General features: G+C 39.0%; 1 protein-coding gene across 6 annotated transcripts; it reads right to left on the bottom strand.

Annotated features, from left to right (window-relative positions):
• Window positions 1–317: 317 nt before the first annotated feature.
• On the bottom strand, window positions 318–23893 carry rbbp8nl (RBBP8 N-terminal like). 6 transcript variants are annotated; one of them, XM_084917601.1, is made up of 15 exons: window positions 23728–23893; window positions 18342–18417; window positions 18189–18231; window positions 12010–12105; window positions 11366–11478; window positions 11096–11171; window positions 10730–10914; window positions 10606–10649; window positions 8460–8536; window positions 6756–7482; window positions 6561–6657; window positions 6378–6445; window positions 6061–6208; window positions 3499–3579; window positions 319–2097 (listed from the first exon to the last, which is right to left on the bottom strand). In XM_084917601.1, exons 2-14 carry the CDS (start codon window positions 18400–18402, stop codon window positions 3524–3526), a joined length of 1791 nt encoding a protein of 596 aa, XP_084773727.1. In that variant the 5' UTR covers window positions 18403–18417; window positions 23728–23893; the 3' UTR covers window positions 319–2097; window positions 3499–3523. The 6 variants fall into 6 exon arrangements, with proteins under 6 accessions (XP_084773726.1, XP_084773730.1, XP_084773731.1 ...); XM_084917602.1 differs by having other exon boundaries at window positions 319–1834; XM_084917603.1 differs by having other exon boundaries at window positions 319–1605.
• Window positions 23894–24195: the final 302 nt, after the last annotated feature.

The raw sequence follows: 24195 nt of genomic DNA, 5'->3' as shown, positions 1-24195 counted from the left end.
GGTGGCTAACCAAACGGACATGGTAGTTGTAGACAAGCAGAAGAAGACAGCCGTCGTGATAGATGTAGTGTTGCAGAATGACAGCAACATCAGGAAGAAGAAACAGAAGAAGCTGCAGAAGTTCCAAGGGCTCAGAGAAGAGAAGATGTCGAGGGTGAAGGTAACAGTGGCCCCAGTGGTAATGGTGCAGTGACTCCCAAGCTAGGCGAGTGGCTCCAGCAGATCTCAGGAACAACATTGGAGATCTCTGTCCAGAAGAGCGCAGTCCTAGGAACAGCAGAGATGCTGCGCAGGACCCTCAAGCTCCCAGGCCTCTGGTAGAGGACCCAAGCTCAGCTCACGGAGTGCAGTCAGGGCTTTGAACTAGGAAGCTCACAGGCTAAGGAACAACTAATCTGTTGTGACTCTGTCAGACAGTGTTGGGGTTGTGCTTCCAAAAGTGTGTGTTAATGTGTAATGTGTTATACATTATTCATTAGTCAAGGTTAAGATTAGTGAAGCCAGAAAATCAAAACATATTCTGGGTATCTTGAATTAGTTTTGTAGTACAGCCCCTTGATGTGGGTCTCAGGTTCTTTACACTAAGTATCTATTTTTAATGTAGGACTTTCCTATGCTAAATAGTTATTCTTTAATTGGAACTTTATTTTTATTTGGAACTTGTTTTTTTAAATTAGTAGTTAGCTCCTGGGCTCTCTTGTTCAAATGATGTTTCTGTGTTGAAACCAGAATTAGCCTGAGCAGTGAAACTAAAACGTCAGCATTTAATGTTTGTTTCTGGTCTTAAAATATCTCCAGTTATGATCCTTGTGGGGAGACAACATCTCAGTTCACATTAAAATGAGGGTTACTGCCAAAAAGAAAAGGGAAGCATAATCTCACACTGAAATAGTGTAAATTTCCATCCGTCACTTCCTGTTGGGGAAATGTGACCATTAAACCAGTTTCGCCTGAGCAGCTAGAACAAATCTAAAATTTCTTGAGCAGTCTTGAAATGATCAGCTGTATTGCACTTCTTTCTTGTTTAGATGGGTTTACATGATACCATAACTACTATCTGACAGTAAGTTAAGGTTCATCAATGAGGTCGATCAATGGAGCACAGCCCTTTTGCATAACGTCCCTAAGAAAACCAAACATTAGATGTAATGCTCTATTTGACTTCTATTACATATTCTATTTCCTGTTATTTGCAGAGGACTTTCTGTCCTGTGTGTGTGGCAGGTGATTACTAAATTTATTATGGTGCTAAAATATAATTAATCAAACCGGACCAACATTTAAGAATGGAAATTTATTTCAACATCAGTAACAGTACATTCATTAAAAGGTTTCTAACAGTGTAGTATTGTAAAAAAAAATACTCTCAACAGCACATCGTCTAGCTTGACAGTTTAAAAGTCAGAACATAGCAGTACACTTACAGTAGGATAGTCAATCACATTTTTTTTAACCGAGAGATGCAAATGGCAGGGAAAGACCACTGGCCATTGATAAAATACCATACTTAATGGACTATAATGGCATCAGACACGCATAACAGAAACAGGAGAAATCAATATGACAGCATTAGGACTGCAAATCTGGGTTCATACACAGGAACATCTAAAAAATGAAATGAAGGAAAAATAAGTAGATTTGAGATTAGTTGACTCTGCCAGTCCATCCATTTTTATATCGATACAAAATGGACTCAGTAGCTTCACAGTGCTTTATCACAAGAGTTTCTTTAGCTGTCTCTCTGCTTTTAACACTTCCCATCTTTCACCCAGCTAAGCAAAGGTTGTTGTCACAGCTGTTGGTGGAAAGTTCATACTTGCAAAATATGTGCTGTCTGAAAATGAGAAAAGAGGAAGAGGAACTTCTTTTACTCTTCGGACTTTCTTTCTTATATTCTTCTAAGTTAGCCACTTAAGAGGATTTACGTGTTTTTTTTTTTTAGGCCAAGCAGTGACGGGCATGCCAGGACATTTAGACTGAAGTTCTTTAAGCATTAGCAGCGCAGACCGTGTTTCGTTTCGCTCGAAGATGAGGAACAAAAGAGAATTCTGCAGATTTTAGTCTCTTCAGCTGGTCATACAGGAGGGTGTTTTGGCACTGTGAAAATGGGTTGGTAGGTGTTAGAAAATGTTAGAAAATGGTTGACTTTCTAAGCCTGACTGTCAGGCTGGACAGTTTTCCACCCAGTTGCTAATAGCTGCGATATACCCTGTGCTTACATTAAAATTTTCACTCAGACCACAGCAAATATGAAGATTTTAGCTCCATGGTGACATGTGGAAAATACTTATTCTGATAAAGAATGTCACATGTTTGTATTATTTGTATTTATTCTTTGTGCACAAATCTTTTTCATCATTTTAGACTTAATGCCCTGATGAAAATGAAACCTTTGTGGTTTACTAACCAAAACCAACAGCCACTTATATAATACTCTGCTAAACATTAAACTTCATATATAACAGCTGGTGAAAAGGGAAGTTGTAGAGCTTTACAGCCCACTGCTCTAAGAAGGAAACATGGCCTGAAAAACCTGAACTAGTTATGACCACAGGGATGTCAAAAATATAACGCGGCAGAAAATGGTGGAGTTTGGGTGAGAAAGTTGTAAATACAAAAGACTGCTACAGTGTGTAGCTCTTTTGAAAAGCACACCTTCTGTCAGAAAGGATGTTTGGTACCAGGTGCCACTTTAGCTTGCTTGACCCAATCTTAACATTAGCCAGTGTCCTATGGTAGTTGGCATACTGCTGCATCCTCACTGTCAGTCAGGGCTTTTGTGTCATGCTTAGTTAAACCCCACTCTCTGGAAACTAATGGAATGAATTCCCTTTGACAGAGGTTTTACTGTGTCTGCTGGATGTTCACAATGCCTATGTTCCTTAGGGGCAGTTGCTGCCCCCAAGTGGACAAAAAATTTAATTTACAGCTGATAAAAACAAAACAAAACAAAACAATTTTGGCAGAAAAATTCAGTTTAATCAGCATAAGCCCATTACCAAATAGTCTTTGACGACTGGATCATATGACTACTTGGATGAAAACAGTTGCTTACTGCAGATAATAATAACCCGATGGTGTAGATTCTGTTACTGTAGCAATCTGGAGTTTTTCTTAGAATTTAGCAAGTAAAATATTCATTTTACGGCTCACAACTGCACTGAAAATACAGTTTTGATTTGCCATTCTTATCAGTTTAATATTTAGCCACAGCAGAGAGCTGTTCTAAGGAAATGAAGATCTATACCCACAATGTGCTTCCTACCACACAGAAAGCTGTCTGTGAAAGTAACAGAGAGTTTAGCAGCTAAAGAGTCAGATATTTCCCTTAGCAATATGTGGAGAACCAGAGCTAAATCAAAAACTATCCGGCTAGACTCAGAATCAGATTGGCTGATGATGGCTGCACTCTGTTTCTCCCCTCTGTAAATTATACCTGTACTAGCTTGTTGTGCTTTTTACTCTGAAATGGTTAATGAAGAGTTCTTGCAAAATTACCAAGTCAGTGTGACATCCTCTTTATCTAGGGCTTTTCCTCTGATCTCATTGTGATTTTGAGCTTCCTCTCCCGATGGTTGTCTGGGGGGAACAAAAACAGAAAGCATTTCAGAGTGCTTTTTTTGTGTGAACGACAAATAATAGAATTAGAACTCAACAGAAAGTAGTAGTTCATGAGAAGGTAATAGGTTTTTAACTTAAAGAGAGGTCGGATCCTAAATCATCAAAAAAACAATCTGGATATGTTGGAAAAAATCTGTTTGTCAGGCACAAGTGCAATGGAGACATGAATGTGAAACAACTGGTTGTATTTATGCCATACTCCAACAGGGCGAGAGACAAAGAAAGTAATCATTCTAACTGACATGGCGTCACGGCAGGGTGCGCTGGTGTGTTTTTTGAAACAGGACCCAAAAGCAGATGTGGACAAGGAGTTGCAGGTTTAAACAGAAAGCGATCCTTTATTTGGATGACAGCAGGAGTTAAACATGGAACCCTAAACAAACTTAAAAACACTAAGAAACAAATACTATTAAGTTCGATGACTAAGACAATGGTGGGGATAACAGACAACCTGACCACAACATTCAGAAAAACAGAGGACTTAAATACACACATGAGGTGATCAGGGGAAGTGGAGACACATGAGAACACAGCTGACTCGAATGAAACATAATGACAATACAGGGGAGAGTAACACTAACTACAATGAACAAAGAACACCAGACTCTTACAAAATAAAACAGGAAACACTGAGACATAGACATGGAGATAAAACATGACATGAACTTAACATAACCACATAGACATGAAACATAGACGCAGGAACCAGGAAGACTGGGTACAAGGGGAAATGACAGAAATAACTAAGAAATAAGGTCTGAACAGCAACTTAGAAATTAACTAGATTGAAAATGAATACAAAAATACATAAAACTCAAACACTGGGTCACACGACCTAGTACCGTGACACATGGATTAAAAACTATCTACATTTTTTTCAGAAAAGTACTTTTTCTACGGTTTTTACAAAAAAAGTACATTTTTTGTTTGAAACATAGGGTTAAGCTTAAGAGCTGGGGTTGGGGCTATACCAGGTAACGACTAAAGCAGAAGTTGTACTCTCTGGAAAGTGATAAAATGGTAGCTTACTACCACAGTCTGTTGATCTTTTTGATTAAACAGGCTGCATAGTGCAGTAAACACTTATTTCAGCCACTACTACCTTATTTGTCTGAGTATGTCTGCACAATTATAAAGACCAACTCTTGGACCATCGCTTTGTACCAAGCTGACCAAAGTATAAAGTTTCCCACTCTATGCCGTAGTAGTGTCTCTTTTTCTTTGTGACAGTTTTCATCACATCTCATCAAAACCCGCATAACATTTGTGGTTTGGCTTTATTCCTAATTTTTCAGGTATGATGACGCATCGGCACACTCGGTAACTGGTTAACTTGCGCTTGAATCCAAATGTGTATAGTTTAACTCACATTAAATGGTGCCTCTAGGGAAACAGCCTTCCCTGCTTTTTTCACAGACACTGCGTCAGATTTGATTTAGATTTTAGAAAACTGAACTGTCAATTCAGTATTGAGTATTTTTTCAGTATTTTCAGAACTACAGAGCTAAAATACCAGAAAAAAAGAGACATAAATGCTCTGCAATCCCTTAGACAGCAGGAGATCTGTTCGCCCTACTCTGACCAAAGTGTACTCTAGTGAAACATCCCTGTTAGATCTCTGGAGAGCTATTTCTAAGAAACTTTTGAAAAAAAGAGAAAAGTATGGCGTAGTGATTAGTATGGAGCCTTATACTGAAGGTGATACAATTTACTATCCACATTGTCTTTTTGTTGTTGTTTGGTTATTTGTTGCTGTGTGTGTTTGTAAATAGATTCAGCAAAATTAAGACATAAAGGTGACAGTTGTTGAGAGGTTTTTCCATCCATGCATCCATCCATGGCCAATTTAGAATAACTAATTAAACTTTTAATTGATGTATCAATTAAAACTTCCTACCATAGTTCAAAGATGTGGACTATGGAAAACAACCCACACAGGTACTGAGAGAACATGCAAAATGTATGTACGTCTGTATGGTGTAAGGCAGCAGATACAAAACTTATGCATAGGCTGACAGACATAAAACTCTAAAAATATTTAGAAATGCAAAATGTAAACAATGACAAACAACAGCAACAATAATAAAAAAATTTAATTCTGTCAATTTATTTAATATAAATTGCCAAGCCAAAGATATGGTGTAAAAAAGGCCGAAAGAACTACATTGATAATGACCTAAACGTAAACCTATCATTTTAGTTCTTTTTGACGTTACTCTCCCATTTTTTCCTAATTATCAAATGTCTTTTCATTATCAAAAGTACTTTTTCTCTGAAATGTAGGGTTAGAATTGGGGCGAGGGGCACAGAAGTTGAAATGTATGTAGACCTCATGAGGTAAAAAAAAAGAAAAAAGAAATCTGTTTAAAGCCCACACTTAAGACAGAGATAACAAAACTGAAGAAAGGAAAAAATATCAGAAAATAAACAGGTGATTACTGCTGTCTGTGTTGAAATCTCTGTCTGCGTCTGTCTCCACAGATGCCCTTTTCCTTTTGGAGCCCTGATTGCTTTCTTTTCCTGACCGGCTGGCTTCCTCGTCCTGCTCATCAGAGCTGGTTTCTGGCTCATCTGTTGCCGAAGATGTCTGTTAAAAAGAAGAGGATGCACAATTGTTCACAAAAGAAAGAAGTGTATATAAACTAAAGTCAGCTGTTTTTGGTTGTTGTTGTATTTTTTCAATAAAAATTGTAATACAAAATGAGTTAATGTGCTAACAAAACCTTCACGTTCTCTGTTTTGTTTGGGCGAATTACCTTGCCATTTGATGATAAGGAATCTTGCTTTTGTAGAGCTGGGTTCAGAGTCTCCAACACCACTACTGCTACAAAAACATAATAAAAACTATTCACTTGTGCATTGTCAATTTTTAGTAACCTTAGTTTAACAGCAATATTTGACTGAATTTCAGGAAAAATCACAGACACATCCCACTTTACCTGGCCGTAATGATAGAGTGAGGATAGGCACCTTCTTCCCCTTGCTTTCATCTGTCTTTCCATTCACCTCCTCTTTCTGATCCTGTTCTCTGACTACCTGCAGGTAGAACATCCCCACACCATGAATTTAATTTGCCCCCTCTTTACTTCAGCCTCTTCTAATTTTGTTGTAAGAAGTAGAAGACCTTAAATTACCTTGTGGTTAGGATCCTTGTCAGGTGCTTGCTCTTCTGTCGTTGCACACGATGATGAAGGAATGACAATAGGTGAAGATGATGATTCTGCTATGTCTGCAGAAGCATTTGTGTTTACTTCCAATTCAGGACTCTTTTGAACTCTTGTTACATCTTGTAAGGCTGAGGATGAATCACTTTTTGGCACTTGACTGGATATGGACTTCCCCCGATCAGATAAGTCCAAAGGCCCATCGTTTAACTCTTTTAACCCTTCTTCAGACACCCTCTCAACCTTGGGTAGCAGGTTTTCCTTTTTCTCTGTTTTCTCTGTGGGCTTTGTTTGAATCTCCACATATTCTGGCAGATTTGTCAATCGGAAAACCACAGTTGGCTCTCTGGCAGGGGGCTGAACGCTGCTCTGCTTAGGAAACGGAGGACTAAAAACCTGCCTTCTGGGGCTGGCCTGTTGCCTCATTGGGTTCAAGCTGTGAAAATGTTGTGAGTGTGGTTTGGGTGAAGTTTGCACTACTGGGTTGGTGCCGGCAGTAATCCAATCAGATGATTCAGATAGAGACCAGCGAAGAGAAGCAGAGTTGCTGTTGATTGCTTGAGGATGTCGGGCGACAGGAGCATGGACAACATGTCTGCCGGGTCGCACATCTCCAGCAGCTGGGACAGAAGATCTCCTAAGCAGAGAATTAGTCGGCATGGAGGAACACTGGTCGAGTCCTTCAACATTTTGAATTCTAAGGTATGAGAAAGAAAGTCAAGTCTGTAGGAAACTCTTTTGGCAGTTAAGGTTTAATTGGTAATGTGATGCAGTACTTATTTTTCTTCAGCAATGATTAGAGCAGAAGCTGCCTCTTGCCTTGTTATAGCTGTAATTACTGTAAAAATGGATGAATGGATGGATGGATGGTTGGATGAGGACAGTGGTTCCTAAATGGTTTGGTGTATGAGGCTATGAGGCCGTAACATGTTGCAACAGGTGCACATCATGAATAAAATAACTAATGTGTTAAGGAGCTCCTGTAAAATGAAACCCAACTTCATTTTCACAGTTCTCAGATGGTAAGAATTAGGTTTGTGTGACACATCAATAGCCCCGACTGGGAGCACAAGTATACTGTCCCAAGCCCAAATGTGTTATCTGAGGGAAGATGTTTGCTCAGGCTATCACTAGGCCAGGAAAACTAAAGAGGCCCAAATCTTGGACAACTAAAGTCCCGAATCTTAAGCAGAAGTGGAAAGATTATTTGTTGGATTGGTTGAAAGTGTCAGATAAGGCAGTGGTGGGAGGTTGGGAGGGGGGAGGTTCTATTGCAAAGTAGAATAAACCTTATAAAACAGCAGCAAGACTCTTGTTATTAAAATAAGAAAGGAAAATAAATTGAGCTTAAATTACCCCATACAGATGTTAGCATAATGACTCAATACAAGAACAAAATTGTAGTGGAGTGAATGAGGGAATGTCTGAAAGGTGATGTAGTTGTTCATTTTTGGCAAGTAAAGCATGCAAACTGTAAGTTTTGTGTTCTCCTTAACCTTTATGGATCAATACTGGTGCAGAAATGTGGGAAAGTGTAATATTCAGACTCTATATGTAGAAAAAAGTACTGACTTTGGAGCACATAATCACTAATTTGATGAATCTGCTGTTACTCACACTACATATCCTCATACAGTGGCAGATTAGCCCATTTAGTGATTTCCTATGTCTTACCTCTTCTCCCCAGCACGAGTCACAAAGTGTTCTTTCTTCCATGACGGCAATGTGAGGGCTGACAATGGAAGAGCATCCTGTGTGAGCAGAGAAGGGCATGCAGCAAAAGAAGTCACCATATTACATTAACCAATGTTTTGTCAGTTCAGAGAACAATTTGAATTATCCTCAAACATTTTTGGTTTATCTAATTTGTAAATGCAAAATCTGTAGCTAGTTAGCTTAGCATAAAGAAAAAAAAAAGAAAATAAACTAAGCTACCTAGGTAGTTGTCTTTGTACCCATCACAGAATAAATAGAATAAGACAAAATATGTTAATATTTAAGGTTGAGGAGAGCTAGGATTTCACTATTTTCAGTCTTTAGCTTACTGTGTGCACTACCTAAAGCAACATTTTGGCTCGATTTTCATGATAATGCTTTACAGAGGAGACCAGAAAATATAATGTAATCAGTCTGATTCATAGTATTTCATGTGCTAAGCTTGTACAAGTTGCAGGTAAAAGGCAATGTGAACTTCCAGAAAGAAAGGGAACAATCATAAATCTATGATATGAGACTCAATGACGGAGTGTTGTAAAGAAGCAGTGTACATGTGTATAGGCAGCTTCTTATTTAAAGTGTCATTGTTAGTGTGAAAATAGACTAATGGACTTTTCTGTATTTGCTTTTTCATTACTGAGCTGCGTCACCAAGTACAACCTTATATTATCATAATAACCAGCCTATTGCCAAAATGTCCTTTGAAACCTGTAACTAAAATGTTAGCTAAGCTTAAGAAAAACTCCACATAGAGGGGTTAGGTACAACACAGTCTTACAAGTTCCTTCATACAGTATAATGATGGTGATATGAAAGCAACACATTTTTTGACATGTGGCTCTATCAACATCTGTAGCTCAAATGATTTGAAAATCCACTGAAAACAGACTAATACTGACGGATAAAAAGAAACATAGCTGATCTTTCCCCTCACTCAGTCAGAGCAGATGGCTGCCCAAGTGTCTGCTGAATGTCTCTTTTCATTAAAAGGGGGTTCTTCCTCCCCACTACTGCCAAGTGCTCTATAGTATTGTAGGGGTTTTAATTTGTAATATAAAAGCCTTGAGAAAAATGTTGATGTTAACTGGTGCAGAGGAAAAAAAACTAATTACCAATATAAATATAAATAATGACAAATTTAAGCATTCATCTTAATGAAAAAATAATTAAGGTGAACAATACATCTTCTTGTAGGGTTTTATACGTTCAGTGAGAGACTGAAAAGCACCACTGAACGACACAGGAAATCATTCCTGCCTGTGGCCATCTCCCTGTACAACATATCCACTTAACACACTGTTTATGGCAACAGCTACACCCTTTTTGCACATGTTCTTCCTTTTTCAGCTATTTATTAATAAGTGACCTTTATGTATATATATGCCTGTATATATTGTGCTATTCTTAGTTAGTGTATTGTCTGTTAATGGCTGTTTATAATGGAGCACTGTAACGAAAAAGAATTTCCCCTAGGGATCAATAAAGTATTCTGATTCTAATTCTGATTATAACCCTTTCATGGTTGGTCAATGGTAAGATGAGGGATGTTTGGCAGTTCTACATCTCTTATTTATCTATCATGTATGCATAGAATCATAGATACAATAATAACACTTGAAAGCTTTTTAAGACGTCTTAGAGCTAATGTTCCATCACTGGTTACTGGGTAAGTTGTTGTCACTAACAGTACAAAAAACAACTTAAACATGTGTGTCTTGATTGTAGCAGAAATACATTTTGCTTCTTTTGAGCTCAAATATTATTAAATTCCGTAGAAAAACACAACAAGTTTTAGGTTAGCCACATGCTTCTCTCACGTAATTCAAATGGCATCACTGTCCCTTAAGATGATGGAAAATAAGCATACATATTTTTCTGGTGGTAATTGTTTCCCATTTGTTCTCTTCACTTTAATATTATTTTAGATCTTATATCTTATTCTTTCATACCTATCTGCAAATTTGGATTATTTACACTTGGTGCTACAAGTTGTGATTTGAATCGTTTTGCTTAATAGAATAGTGCAACTAGCAATTAATTGAATACTGAAATTGATTATTATTCAAAACGAATGTATGATAAAAATATGAAAAAACAAACTTACAAACTGGCTTTGGTTGATTCCTCTTAACTGTCTGCCTTCGGTTTCTGTTTGATCAAAGCCAGAAACTGCATGAATTTATTAAGTAAGATGACAGAATATAATCACCACTATTGTTCATTTTTACCTTCAGTTTTCAGTTCGACATCAGGCTTTACTGAAATGTTGCCATCTGCTGGCTTGTTGCTTGGCCTGCTGGTTGTTGTATTGATAAGGGACAGGATTCCAGATGAGGGTGAAAGGGCAGGGGAAGAGTTGGGCTTGACCTCTGTGGTGGTGCTACTATTAGAAGAGTTGTCACTGTGACCTTTGCTACACAAACACACACACAGGCACAGAATGACGACGGTTTTAAATTTTGTCATGCATCAAAAAATACAAATATGCCTAAAACAATGTTCCTCATAAACAGAAAATACTAATATAAGATGTATCAGCATTATTTTTAAATTAAAGATTAGAACAACTATACCGTTAAATAGCATCTACTCACTCAAGTGCTGCTTTTAAGTTTCTGTTTTCATCTTTAAGTTTCTTGTTCTCTTTTTTCAGGTTGTTCATCTCTCCAGCTGCAACACAAGCAAACGACATGATCAGAGTACACATCAATAGAATTGTCCTTAAATGGCATTTTTAGTAGAAAATAAACTGGGGAAACATTAATGGTGTCAAAGGTTAAAGAACAGACAGGAAATTCACTGTAAAGGAGTTTCGTAGAGATGCAAGATGGATAGATGGATTATTGAGTAAGAAGGCAGAATACCAAGTAGAGAGATGTGCTGGAGACTCTGAATCTGGGAGGCTTCAAATTCCTGTTGTCTTCTCTTGGCTACCTCTTGAGTGACCGTACATCTGTCACACAGCCCAGCCCTAAGCCTGCGCAGGCAGGAAGAAGTCACTTAGTAGCACACCTAATAACTAGACTGATGTGACAGTAGCTCACATTATGCAACAATTGAAATGAGTTTTTTTTCTTTGACAAAACTAAAAACAGCTGTAATTAGTCATTAGTTGGGTTAGTTGGTTTTTGAATTGCCAGTTAACCTAACCTCAAGCATGTCTTTGGATTATGGAAGTAAGCCAGCAGAAGGCACCCCTGTGGAGTGCTGGTTAGGACTGCAGCTTCATAGCAAAATGGTCATGAGTCTAAATCCAGCATGTTGCCTTTCTGTATTAATCAGTCTATATTAATAAATTTACACAAAAACTAGAGAGAACAATTTTATATAACTTACAGGTAATTAATAAGTACCTGTTGAATTTTGATGCTAATTTTATGTTATATGCGATCTCTTTCCAATAAAAAGAAATTACCATAAACATTAGATCACTTTTTTGTTAGTGAGCAAACCACTTTATTTCTAGTGGTTTGTACAAGAAAAGACAAATGCAATGTAACATAGATACCTGTTTTCCAGAACCTTAATGTTTTCGGTGAGTAATCTGTGTTGTTCTTTCATCTGTTGGTTTCTGGTAAAAAGTTCTTCCATTCTTTTTGTGTCACTATTGATGCAAAAGAACACAAGGTGGTTAGGCTTCAATACTAAAAAAATGTGTTTCAGAAAGATTGTATTTCCTCATAGTTTAAATATTATCGCAAGCTTGTATTTCCGTACCAGCCTACATAATGTTCCTCTTTCCAAGAGAAAGGTAGTTATGTTATAAATGTAAGTCGTATATGCATCATATAGGTTATTATGGAGGTGGATGAAACAATGGTCTTTCATTATGTTACATCTCTCTTTACTTGTGTTCCAGTCACTGAAGCAGTGTAGGTAGTTCATAAGAGAGGTCTGTATCTTCATTCTAAATATTTGACATTCAAGGGTGAGTAGTACTATAGGCAGAAACATGGATGTGCCATGGGGAAACATTACAGAGCGACTGGTTCAGGATACCACCAAAGAAGAAAGACATTGTGATACAGAAATTGGATCCTTTATCATCTAGTGTAAGTGCCACCACATGGTTATGGGTTTTTTTGAAACTGCTGTTTTTTATAAATGATACAGACCAAAATTGCCATTAGATTGGCGAATTCGGAGGTCCCACTTTGGGGAGGGGGCACGTCCCTTAGTGGGCAGAGCCATTGCCTGGAGAGAGGGGGGGTTGCAAATATGTTTCCAAACCAACTTCCTTCCAAGCCAAAGACTAGAAAATATGATGAAGCATATCTTGCCTTTGGCTTCACCTGCACAAGTGCCAAGGTAGTGATCCCCGGCAGAATTGGTTTCCCCTGCGTCAGGAGCACACGCTGGGCTCTCCAAATCACGGACAAACAGTATCCCACAGTTGTTTATGTTTCTGAACCCAGTTTTTCACAGAGAGGCTTTTTTTGGGAAAAAGTATTGATAGCAATCTTGAATATTATTACTCAGGAAAAAAACAGCTACACATAAACTAATTACACCATGACGCCTCTGTCTTTCTAAATGGAGGGACAGTAACTGAGTGTGTATATGTAAGCGTGTAAAAACTGCAGAGAGCAGAATTAACAGTAACAGTATTTTGTATATCCGCCGTTCTAGAAATTCATCTCATGTAAACAATAATGTGGAGCACAGCTGATGTGAAAAAAGCACACACCTTTGACATTGCGTGACGAACTCCGTATTCATTGTCCACACGTAAACGCAAAAAAGGAATTTTTGAAAATCTCCAACCTGGCAGGAGTTTAAAAAAAAAAAATCAGTTTTCGGTGATTCGAAACGCTGGTTATGTGTGTTACGTGCGTTTTCAAAAATACCTGTGTAGGTGTGGACATAGCGTAAAAGAGTTAATAGTTTATTTTATTGCTATCTGTAATTTATTGCAGTTTATATATGGGTGTGTGTGGTTGGAGAATGTGGGGGGGACCACTGGGCTAATTGATCAATAATGATGCTCACAATTAAAACTAAGCAGCTGTCTTTTTAAATACTGCAGTCATATCAATACAAGTTGCTGTTTCATTACATGAAGGAACCTTTCAAATACAAGCGCGCTCATGCTCACAGGTGTACACACGGGTGCTCACAGACACAAACTACACCCTTTTTGGCTCCTACCTCAAAGCACACTGTGCGCTGTCGATCTTACGTGCTGCACAATAATATTCAATATTTAGTATTTACTGTTATATTCACATAGATCATCGCAATGATGTTATTTATTATATTGCTCTGTTTTTTTTGCTTGTTTTCTCTTTTTTCTTTCTCAACAGGTGATCCAGGTGATTGATAAATGTATTCTTTGTCTGTTTATTTTGTTGGTTTTTGTTTTTTGCCCTTTATCACCGTTTCTCTTCCCCGCTGTTTCTTTCCCTCTTTCTTTCTCCCTTTTCTTTCCCCCAGTCATGTCTGTCCCATGTGCAGCAAGTAAAAAAAACAAAAAAAAACAAAACAATAAATGCAAAGGTGAATCAAATAGACCAATACGGCAAGGCTGGGATGGTCCATTTGGTAAAGTAAATCCGTTGGGCATCTTTCTTTGCCTTTAGACAATAATTCTGATGGCAAAAGAACCAAACGGGACAGGTGAAAAAAATACATACATAAATAAATAAATAAATAAATAAATAAAGTGGAAAGTGTTAGGCAGGGCCTTGAGTTTTTCATGATTCTGAATTTTTTTTTGTGATGCTGCATATTTAGCAATGTATTTCTTAATTTGTGCAAGAAAATAACAAAAATACTTAACAGGAAAGTACATAAAGTACAGTCACATACATAGTGACAGAAATTATTTTGCACATCCTGAAATAAAATGATTGCTGCACCTATCTAGAATACTGAAGGAAATCCATCTTATACAGTGTCATGTTATGAATTTCAATGACTTAAACATCAGTATGCATTGAAAGAACATTGGAAGAAGAAATAGAGGTAAACTATGATGGCTTAACTTCAAATGAGAAAAAGGAGCAGAATGGAGCAAAGTAATAAACTATTTCAATACCGGTCATATTAGTGAAAGATCAGGAGATGTTTACCAAGCTAGCAGGATTGTTCAGGTTCACCACATGAAAAATCTAATTCAATAAAATTAGTGCTCTAATGTTGCATATGTTAGTTATGGCTGGGTTATACCCCCAAGCAGTCAATGCATTGATGCCAGTGTTATGTTTTTGTTATCTATAACATTTTGCAGTGTGGACCTTTCTACTTATGTTTTAGCTAACTAGTACCCTCAGCAGCTTACCAGCCACATGGAAACATTTCTTGTTTTCTTTAAATTTAACGTCTGTGTGTTTTAATGCAAAGAAACTGCAGAAACATAATTGTTCCTTGTTAATATTTGTCGTCATGTAATAACGTAGTTTAATATAGTGTTGTTTTGTGTTGCACCATGTGTTGAAGAGTACTGATTTAACATTAATAGTGTGTTGTATTTTCACTGACTGGCTCAAAAAATATATTTGAATTCTATTAAATATTCCACATGTGCACTGCATCCAACATGATCATTATTTGAAAGCCTTTGTTGGAAGACATACAGTTTTGTCAACTGTGCTAATTGTGAGCTAAAATCCACAAATATTAATGATTTCTGTTTCCTTTTATTAAACGAGTCATTGTCTTTACTTTTGTTTAATGTTACTATTTACAGCTTCAGAAATGTAATGTTGAACATTACAAAAATGTTGTATAATTTTTTTTTAATGTTGGTGGCCTTTCTGGGGTATATTATTGAGCAGGGGAACCTGAATCCTGACCCAGTAAAGATACAAGCTGTGCTTGAATGGCCCGAATCCACTAACTGCCGACAGCTCCAGCGTTTTTTCCCTTGTTTGCCAATTTTTATCACTGGTTTATAAGGGACTCTAGCAAAATCGCTCTACTAGATTCTAGTATAGTTCTCCCAAAGTTTCCTTTCAGTGGGTTCAGCCTGTTCGAAAAGCCTTCTCCCATCTCAAGGAGTGGTTTGCCATGGCTCCCATTGTACGACAGCCAGATCTCAGTCCTCAAGTCATGAACTAGGTGGATGCATCAGACTGTTACAATGGAGAAACGGTAAGCTCCACCCATGTGATTTTTACTCTCATCGTCTCTCCCCAGCAAGCAATTATGACATCAGAGATGGGGAGTTTCTTGCCATTAAGCTCGCCCTGGAGGAATGGAGACATTGGCTTGAAGGCACTGCACAGCCATTTAGCGTTTGAACTAACCACAAGAACATGGAGTACCAAAAGGTTTAACTCTCGACAGGCCAGGTGGGCACTGTTCTTTACCCGCTTTAATTTTTCTATCATTTACAGATCTGGCTCGTGGAACGTGAAACTGGATGCCTCCGCAGGATCTGATCCCTGATCCTGAAGCCGCCTCTTGCTCGGTTGGAGCAGTAACTTGGGAGATTGAGTCAATTATGTGGGAGGCACAAGAAACTAACCCCGACCCTGGGTCTGGCCCACACAGCACGTTTTACCTGCCACCCTGGGGTCCAGCGCTACTTCTGGTAGCCCACACTGGCAAAGGACACCAGGGAATATGTGACCGCCTGCACCACCTGTGCTCAAAACAAACTTTCCAAGCAGTCTCCGTCCGGATTACTTCAGCCTCTTCCCAAGTCTGGCCGACCGTGGTCCCACATCTCTCTCGATTTCATCACTGGGCTGCCACCCTCCGCAGGTAACACCACTATTCTGACAATAATCGAATGGTTTTCCAAAGCTGCCCACTTTGTCACCCTCCCAAAGCTCTCCACAGCCATAGAAATGGCTCAGCTGCTCACCACACACGTGTTCGGCTCCATGGCATTCCAGAGGACATCGTCTCAGACCGAGGACCCCAATTTAACTCTCGGGTATGGAGGGAGTTCTGCTCCACCCTGGGCGCAAAGGTCAGTCTATCTTCTGGTTGTCACCCCCAGAGCAGACAGAGTGGACCGATCAAGAACTGGAGGCTGCTCTATCGTCGTTTCTCAAAACCAAGCCGCCTAGAGTGAACAACTGGCGTGGCTCTTGTATGAACACAATAGCCTCCCATCTGCCACGGGGATGTCGCCCTTTTCCAACCTCCCCCTGTTCTCGGAAATAGGAGCACAGGGTCACCTCTGTGCAGCATAACCTCCGCTGGTGCCGCTGCGCGTGGCGAGCCACTTGCTCCAGAGCAGGGCGGCCCAAGTGGCTTGGTTTTGCTCTCTGGACTAAAGAGCGAAACAAAGCTCTCCCTGACAGCCGCCAGACCCCCTGCTCCGGAATATGCAGTTGGCCAGAAGGTATGGCTATCCAAATGCTATGTACCTGTACAAGCAGAGTCAAGAAAACTCACATCGGACCGTTCCAGATTGGTGCCATAACCAACCCGGTTTGAGGATGGCCAGCCAGCATACTCTATCACTCGTATCATGGACTCCAGACCCCGGAGGAGGGGTTTTCAGTACCAATTAGGAGGGCTAGAGGAACATTCCTGGGTGCCTCAGTCCGCTATCCTGGATAAGGATATGCTCCGGGAGTTTCATTGCCAGCACCCAGGTAAGCCTGGTGGGAGCCTGGAGGTTCCCGTTGATGGGGGGTACTGTCATGGTCCCTGTGTCTACCCGGCTGGCCCCGCAAGGTTACATGTGTTTTTGTTTTGATTTTTCTCTCGCTCTATCTTTCTCTCCCTCTCTTATCTGCACCACTCTGCCTGGGTGGAGCTCACTCTGGGCTCCTGCCTTTGGCCCACGCACCTGCAACAAATCACTCACCTGTGGCTCATCATCATGTTTCCCAGCCACTACTTAAGGCAGTGGTACAGAGTCTCCTGTCGCTGAACTATTGTTTAACATGTCAGTATAATCCTCGGCTTTGTAGAATCTCCGAGTTTCTTCTTGGTAATGATTTATCCCGTCTCTTATACATAGATTCCCTGGAACCGGCCTGTAACCCCTGTTTCCCTGGATGCCTGAACGTGAGTGTGACAGTCTGGCAAAACGTGTCAGTACAGAGTGGAGAGGATCTCAGGAGCACAGTGAGTGAGCAGAAAGCAGAGTGAGAGGAATGAAGCGAGTGGAACACCTTTTTCCCTGTCTACCAATGGAGCCCTGGAACTATTCCCCCCACCTTGTATATATTGCACGTGGTGTTGAAAAATAAAGAACTCAGTGTGTGCCTGAGCCTGACCTGCCAGCCTTAACAAAAATGTATGTATGTATGAACATTATATATTTATATATTAAAATGTCTCAAGACAAGTAGATAGAGCTTTTTAAGGGGGGAAAAAAGAATAAAAGTCACATTTTTGAATATATCACCACACAATCAGCCATACTTTTGAAAAATCACAAAAATAAACAAATACACTGCATAAACAAATACATATACGAATATTTTGTTTTTTTAAAAGCTAATTTCACAAAATTATCAAAAAGTTCTCTTTACTTACTTTTCCACAGAAATTAAGCAAATATTTTGTGAGTCATTATCTCACAGAATAACTTGTTGCAACATGAGCTTCCTTCCAAGTTAGTGAAATGTGATGTTTGCGGGGGGCGTAGGACCAGCATGCCTACCTGTCTGATTACCTACCTGTCTAGTCAACAAAGACTTGAGGCCTACTCTGGATGAACCTTTTTATACATCTTTTCAGCACTGTCTAAATGTGATTGCCCATATCATAATGACTCACCAGCCTTTCTTGTTGGACAGCTCTTGAACTTTCACCTGCCATCCTTGAAGAAAAAAATATAAAAGACCTTTTAAAGAGCACATGTGTTGGAATTATCTTATGGAAATCTTGGATACCCATTGCAATCATTTAATTTTGTTTTATTCCACTTACCTTCTATTTCTCGCTCGTGGACCTCCTTCAGTTTGTGGAGGAGGTCATTGAAACACTCCATTTCTACAGCAATCACCTTTGCACAACAGAACATGCAAGATTTTAGTTAGTTAGAGTTGTTAATTTTAGCTATTTTTTATGAATAACATAACACATTATAAATCAAATGTTTTTAACTAAAACTTGGGAAAACAGTAAAACAAGTCAGTTGAAGTGCACAGGCGTTATAGCCGGAGGACTTTCTGTGCATGTGAGAACTGAGAACTGAGCATAGGACGCTTTGTTGTTATTCACATGTGGGAGCAAATTCTTACTTATTTCAGGTCTGATTAAAACAAGTTCAACCGGTCCTGCGAGGCATGGGATTTAGTTCTGCAGTATGTGTTTCTAGTATATGAAAAACAGCCTTGACACTTTTGAGTGCTCATGTACTTGCAATAACTTACAGTTTTACCACTGTAAATACTTTGTAAACAACAAGTGATACTAATACATATTGCTTTTTTGGGGAACTTAATTCTTCATCATTAGGTTTTTGTAGACATTATACCATTTCGTCTTGGTTCAGTTCTGGTTCCTGAAATGCACCAAACTAAAGAAGTATGACCTCAATGACAGAGAGACTACACAAAAATATATTCCATGATTGGAAAAGAGTAGGGAAGGTCATAAACCTACATGGCTATGCCAATGAATACGCTGAATTTGTCTGTTGAGTTTACTGAGTAATCAAAGACCTATTATTAATGTAGTTCAAATACGTATGCCTCCATTTTTATGTATACTTAACTACTCACACTATAGTGTGACACTAGTGCGACATACTTTGACATAGTGTGACACTACTCACACTATAACAGTTTTGGGGTGGTGTATTTGACCCTCCTTTAATCAGAGCCATACCCTTTTTCTTTTATCATGACTATTGTGAAGGCACATGGTAATATATACACTTGGCCTTTGAGGGTTTATCTGTAGTAAGTGTAGGCTGTCAGTCCACTGTTTACCTCAGCTGTCAGTATGTGTCCACATCTATTTAGTCTTCAGGAAGCTGTAAAACTTTGTGAAAGGAGTCATTGAAGCTCACTTCTGTTCAGTGAGAGTGATACTGATTTTTGTTGTTTAGGACTTTCTCTTGGTAAGCACTGCTTTTCCACTGTTAGCTGCTGGTATCCAGTGTTAGTGGTGCTTTCTATGAGTGGATCAAACATAGGTGGGCTTGGACACTTAATGAATAAACTCGTATATGAAGCCATTCAGCCTGAGCTGTCCCTCTGATATACTCGTTTCTAGTACTGTCCATCCTGGTTACTACCACATGAAAACCTTAAAAAACCTTCAAGTCTGCCGCATCCAGCTCTGCTTCCTATTTTTCTTTTGTCAGTGCCAGCGTCTCTAAACCATACATCAGAGCAGGACTCAGCAGTGTCTTATAAACGTTCCCTTTCACTCTCACTGCTGCGCTTCTATTGCAAATCAACACCTCTCCAGACTCTGCTCTCACCACAGATCACAATGCCATCTGCAAATATCATAGACCCCAGAAAACTCTTTCTGCCATATTGCTGCTCACTGATTGTCACCAATTTTCCTAACATAGCTTCAACAACTCTGCCCCATGGCTTCATTTCATTTAAATTTTCATAGTGCAAACTAATTTTAGCATTAGTAGCATTAGCTAACCATACTAGACTTCTCTGGAGTAGCTGTAGATTAACTTTTGTGTGAAGAATTTTGTAGTTTATAAAACTACCAAGTAATTTCCCCAACAAATGAACTCAGAGATTTCTTACCTTACACATTCACTTTATATTATGAACAGTATGTGAATTATTAGATGTTAGCACTGGTTATCTGTGGTTATATTTTTGTGATAGGTTACAAAAGTTAGCTTAGCTAGATATTTAGCTTTTTACGAAACATGATAGGGAGGTCATTGTAAAAGGTTGTAAGGAATTAATCTGAAAAAAAAAAAAAAAAACTGACCAAGAAGAGTTACTCGGGTGGTGGGTCATAGCCTCTGTGTTTGAAGAGCATTTTTTTTAATGGCCAGCAAGAATCGATGTCTTTAGTACAAAAACAGATGTCGATTATGTATTAAATTAGATTGTGATCTCAGTTACCTATTTTATGTCTTCTTTAATATAACGTAGTATTGATTTTTGTACATGATGATCCTATTAACAGTATGAAACATAATAAAGCAGTTTGTGTATGCATTAGTGCGTAGCTATGGTGGCTGTAGATCGGGAGCAGGTCATCTACTGATCGAAATGTTAGTGGTTCAATTCCTGGCTCCCCCAGTCTGCATGCCAAGTGTCCTTGGGGAAGATACTAACCCCAAGTTGCTCTCTGATGCATTAATCAGAGTATGAACGTTGTTTTTTGTACGGCTATTTCCCTCATTTCCTTGCTTAAAAATGGCGGTCTTGATTTTTATGAAGGAATCGCTCTCATGACTCATTGAGTGAAGTCACTGCCAATTGGTGGCATGCAGTCTGTGGATGTGACTTTTTCGGATGGTCTCAGACTATTTGGAGCTGAATAGGTACTCAAAAAGTACCTTGTACCAGGTGCCACCACTTTAAAAACCAAGTCGAGCTGAGCCAAGTAGGTGGAAATGGGCTTAACTTCTTAAAATCAGACTATTACAAAACAAGATTAATGAGATGAGATTTGCTGGGTTAAAGTCAAGTTTTCTGTATCATCAAAGCTGGTTCCTTATTTACCTGGCTAAATCACCCTGGTCTCTAATGCTGAACGCATGAACTGGTCAAAAGCTGGTTATGTTCTAAGTTTCAGTTTAAAATTGTCTGGAACTGCCATGTTTTAATTAATTCTTTTTTTGTGCAGCATGTCTGAAGTTTGATTTAGTTATAGATTCCCTGCTGTAGGAGCACTTTTTAAAAATGCAACTTGATAAGCCGTACCTGATAAAAATTACGTAAATGAAGCTCAGCTGTAATGTTACAGCTGCATACAGGGATTTTGTATGCAGTCTGTTGGTGATGCAGAAAATATATAAATGATTTTAAAGTTGCAGAGGTCTAATGTACAACAACCACATTGGAAATAAATATGCAGCGTTAAAAAGTTTACAGTTTTTTATTGCTCTGTGCTCTAAATCCCAAGATTAACACATTGCTGCAACATTACTTTCTTATTTGTCAAAGTGTTGCAATTAACTATTATGTTTCTTCTTTTTATCATCATTTAATTACCATCTGATTGGCGTAGGCAGCACTTATAGGGATCATGTTGTGCAGAAGCTCTTTTTGATGTGACAGTGCCTGAAGCAAAAAGCTGAACAGTGAAACCGACAACTATGACTGCAATACCCGTTACCTCTGACTAGAGTTTTAGGTTTTGTCAAGTCATGTTATGAAAGTCAGATAAGAAAGCCTGACTATGTAAATTTACTTTGTAGTATATCCCTCAGGTCACCACTAACCTGTCTATCATAGGGTTAGGGTTAGGTAAATGTACACATCTTTTTATAGAATATTTGCCCCTTTGACCACATAAATGGAATGAAAGCTATTAACTGACAAAATGAGATGCTCATCTTTTGGCTGAAACAAAAGTCAGACTTAAACTTGAAAGGACAGAAGAGATAGCCACCTAGACATACTTGTCTAGGTAGCTTTCTCTTCTGTCCTTTCAAAAAAGTTTCCTGATATTTTTGATGGAATTCAAAGCTGACATGCTGCAAACTAAGTTTAAAAACAAATTTCCTTTTGCCATCAATCTGCATATCCCAACATTTTCATATAATCTTTTTATTTCCAGTATAGCACAGTTCCTTGAGGCCTAGGGCATCATTAGCAATGACCCCAATTCAAACTCCATCGGCTTTTTAAATATGACATTTTCTTTCAAAAAGAAGTTCTCCTGAGTCTTGGCAACCAAGAAACAAAGAAAGCAGTCATGCCAAGTGACATAGATCAAAATCCATTTACATTAAAAAACAAACAAACAAAAATCAAACCTTTAGCTTGAGTCTAAGATCTTAAAGGATTAAAAATAAAATAAATATGTCGGTTTGGTTATCCTTGATTTGATGAAGAGTCTGTTGGTATGTTCTTCCAGTTCCATGTAAAAATTTTGTTTGCTTTCCTTGGTTGTCTGATGATTTAAAACTGATGCATTTAAAGGGCTCTGTTGTCCAGCAGACATTCGGCTCTCCCTCTGCTTATTCATTTAATAATACAAAAACCCTAGCCTTAGACCTGGGACCTTAACAAAAACCCTATTATCAAACCCAGTTTTCATACCACAATTTACCTCACTGCAGTTTGCTGGCACAGTGAGTGTGAAGAGATTTAACATGAATCATACAAGTTTGCATATTTATGCAGATGCATAGACATGATCGCTAACAGCACAAATACTGTGATTTAGCATTTTGATCGACGTGGATTCGGCTCTCTCAACGTGTCAGGATATGTTAGGCAACTGGCTGTTCACATCACCTCAGCAGAGCAAGAAAAGACCTGTCTGCTTTTATGTTCCTGCTCTGCTATCGGTAGATCATTATTCACTCTTACACACACACACACACACACACACACACACACACACACACACCCCTACATGCACACACCTACGCATGCATGTAAACACACACACAAATTATTATTTATGAAATTACACTGAATTTCCAGGCCGCTAACTGCATCACACGTTTCTGACTGTTGACAGAAGCATTAGCACGTTATGTGCAAACACGTAGTTCTAGATGGCACACACCTTAAGAGAGAGATAAAGAGCACACTAGAGGCACATTTCACTACTGCAGCTTTAACACAGGGATTAAAAACACCTCCCATCAGCACAGGACGTTTTCTGTTCAAAACCAGAGGTGAGCTGTGGGTGTGTGTGTGAGAGACAGGAAGTTTTGTGGTTCAGTCCTCAGTCACTGCTGTCGCACAATGTCAGCTGATGCTGTTCGAAACAAATAAGAGCAGGCAGGGTTTCTACTTGCTAAGCTAGCTTTAACCGTGCATGTAATAAGATCATATACTTAGATTGAACTAATTCTGAATGATTACAGAGACATTTTAATTAAAGACCACAAAGCTTCTAAATACATATCTTTTCTCTGAACTCCTCAAATAAACCCTAGAGGTGTCCTTATGAAAGAACTCTGTGCCTTTGTATTTATTTATATTTATGGGTTGTAAATGAATACATTGTGTAACACAATGACCTTACTTTGGGGGAAATTACACATTTACTTCAGTAAATGTGTAATTGCCCCCAAAGTAAGGTCATGACTGTTTCCTGTTCTCTGTGTTGGCTTAATCCCTGCCAAAGCTGCTCACCTGTCAGCAAGTCTATCCTCGTCCTCAGGCAACAACTCAGAGCCAAATCAATTCCCACTTACCAAAACAGCCGGTGACTGCCTCTCTCTCAGCCGCTTCTACCTTAGGCAACGCTTCTTTTCCGCAACTGGACGTAGTGAAATGCAGGCAGCGGGAGACCAAGTGTGATAAAGAAAATGAGAATAGAATGAGTTGAAGGAGAACGCCCCACATACACCCTCCTCCTCTTCACACTCTGCCTCTATCTCATCTCTCCACCCCAGAAAACCGGTCAGGGCGGTCGTCCCCTTGAGGAGCAGAAACAGAGAGGCCTGGGCAAGTTCTCCCTTGATATTCCTGTTCTGCTGAAATCCCACAAAACCGGCTAAACTGGTCCCCTAAAGCCCTGTGGTAATAGAGGGACAACTAACTCCAGAACAGAAATGTCCAATGCAGACACCTGCGGTTGTATATTTAAAGTAGAAGTCAGAGACTTGAGAGTTTTTATACAAATAAACAGGAAAAAAAGGCATGGTTCGTAAGCATAGCAT

Source organism: Perissodus microlepis, chromosome 20, assembly GCF_051167445.1.
Source record: "Perissodus microlepis isolate ML-2025 ecotype Zambia chromosome 20, ASM5116744v1, whole genome shotgun sequence".
Lineage (NCBI taxonomy): Eukaryota > Metazoa > Chordata > Actinopteri > Cichliformes > Cichlidae > Perissodus > Perissodus microlepis.
Note: the sequence above shows the minus strand (reverse complement) of the source record. Positions and strands in the feature narration are given on the sequence as shown.

Excerpts from the sequence above, each read along its gene's own strand:
- rbbp8nl (XM_084917600.1), bottom strand. The coding sequence starts at position 18,402 with ATGGAGTGTTTCAATGACCTCCTCCACAAACTGAAGGAGGTCCACGAG. Across the intron at positions 11,172-11,365 it reads CCAGCACATCTCTCTACTTG|CTGGAGAGATGAACAACCTG; the intron begins GTATTCTGCCTT and ends CTTGTGTTGCAG. Across the intron at positions 3,580-6,060 it reads AGATTTCAACACAGACAGCA|ACAACCATCGGGAGAGGAAG; the intron begins GTAATCACCTGT and ends TGTTCCCCCCAG.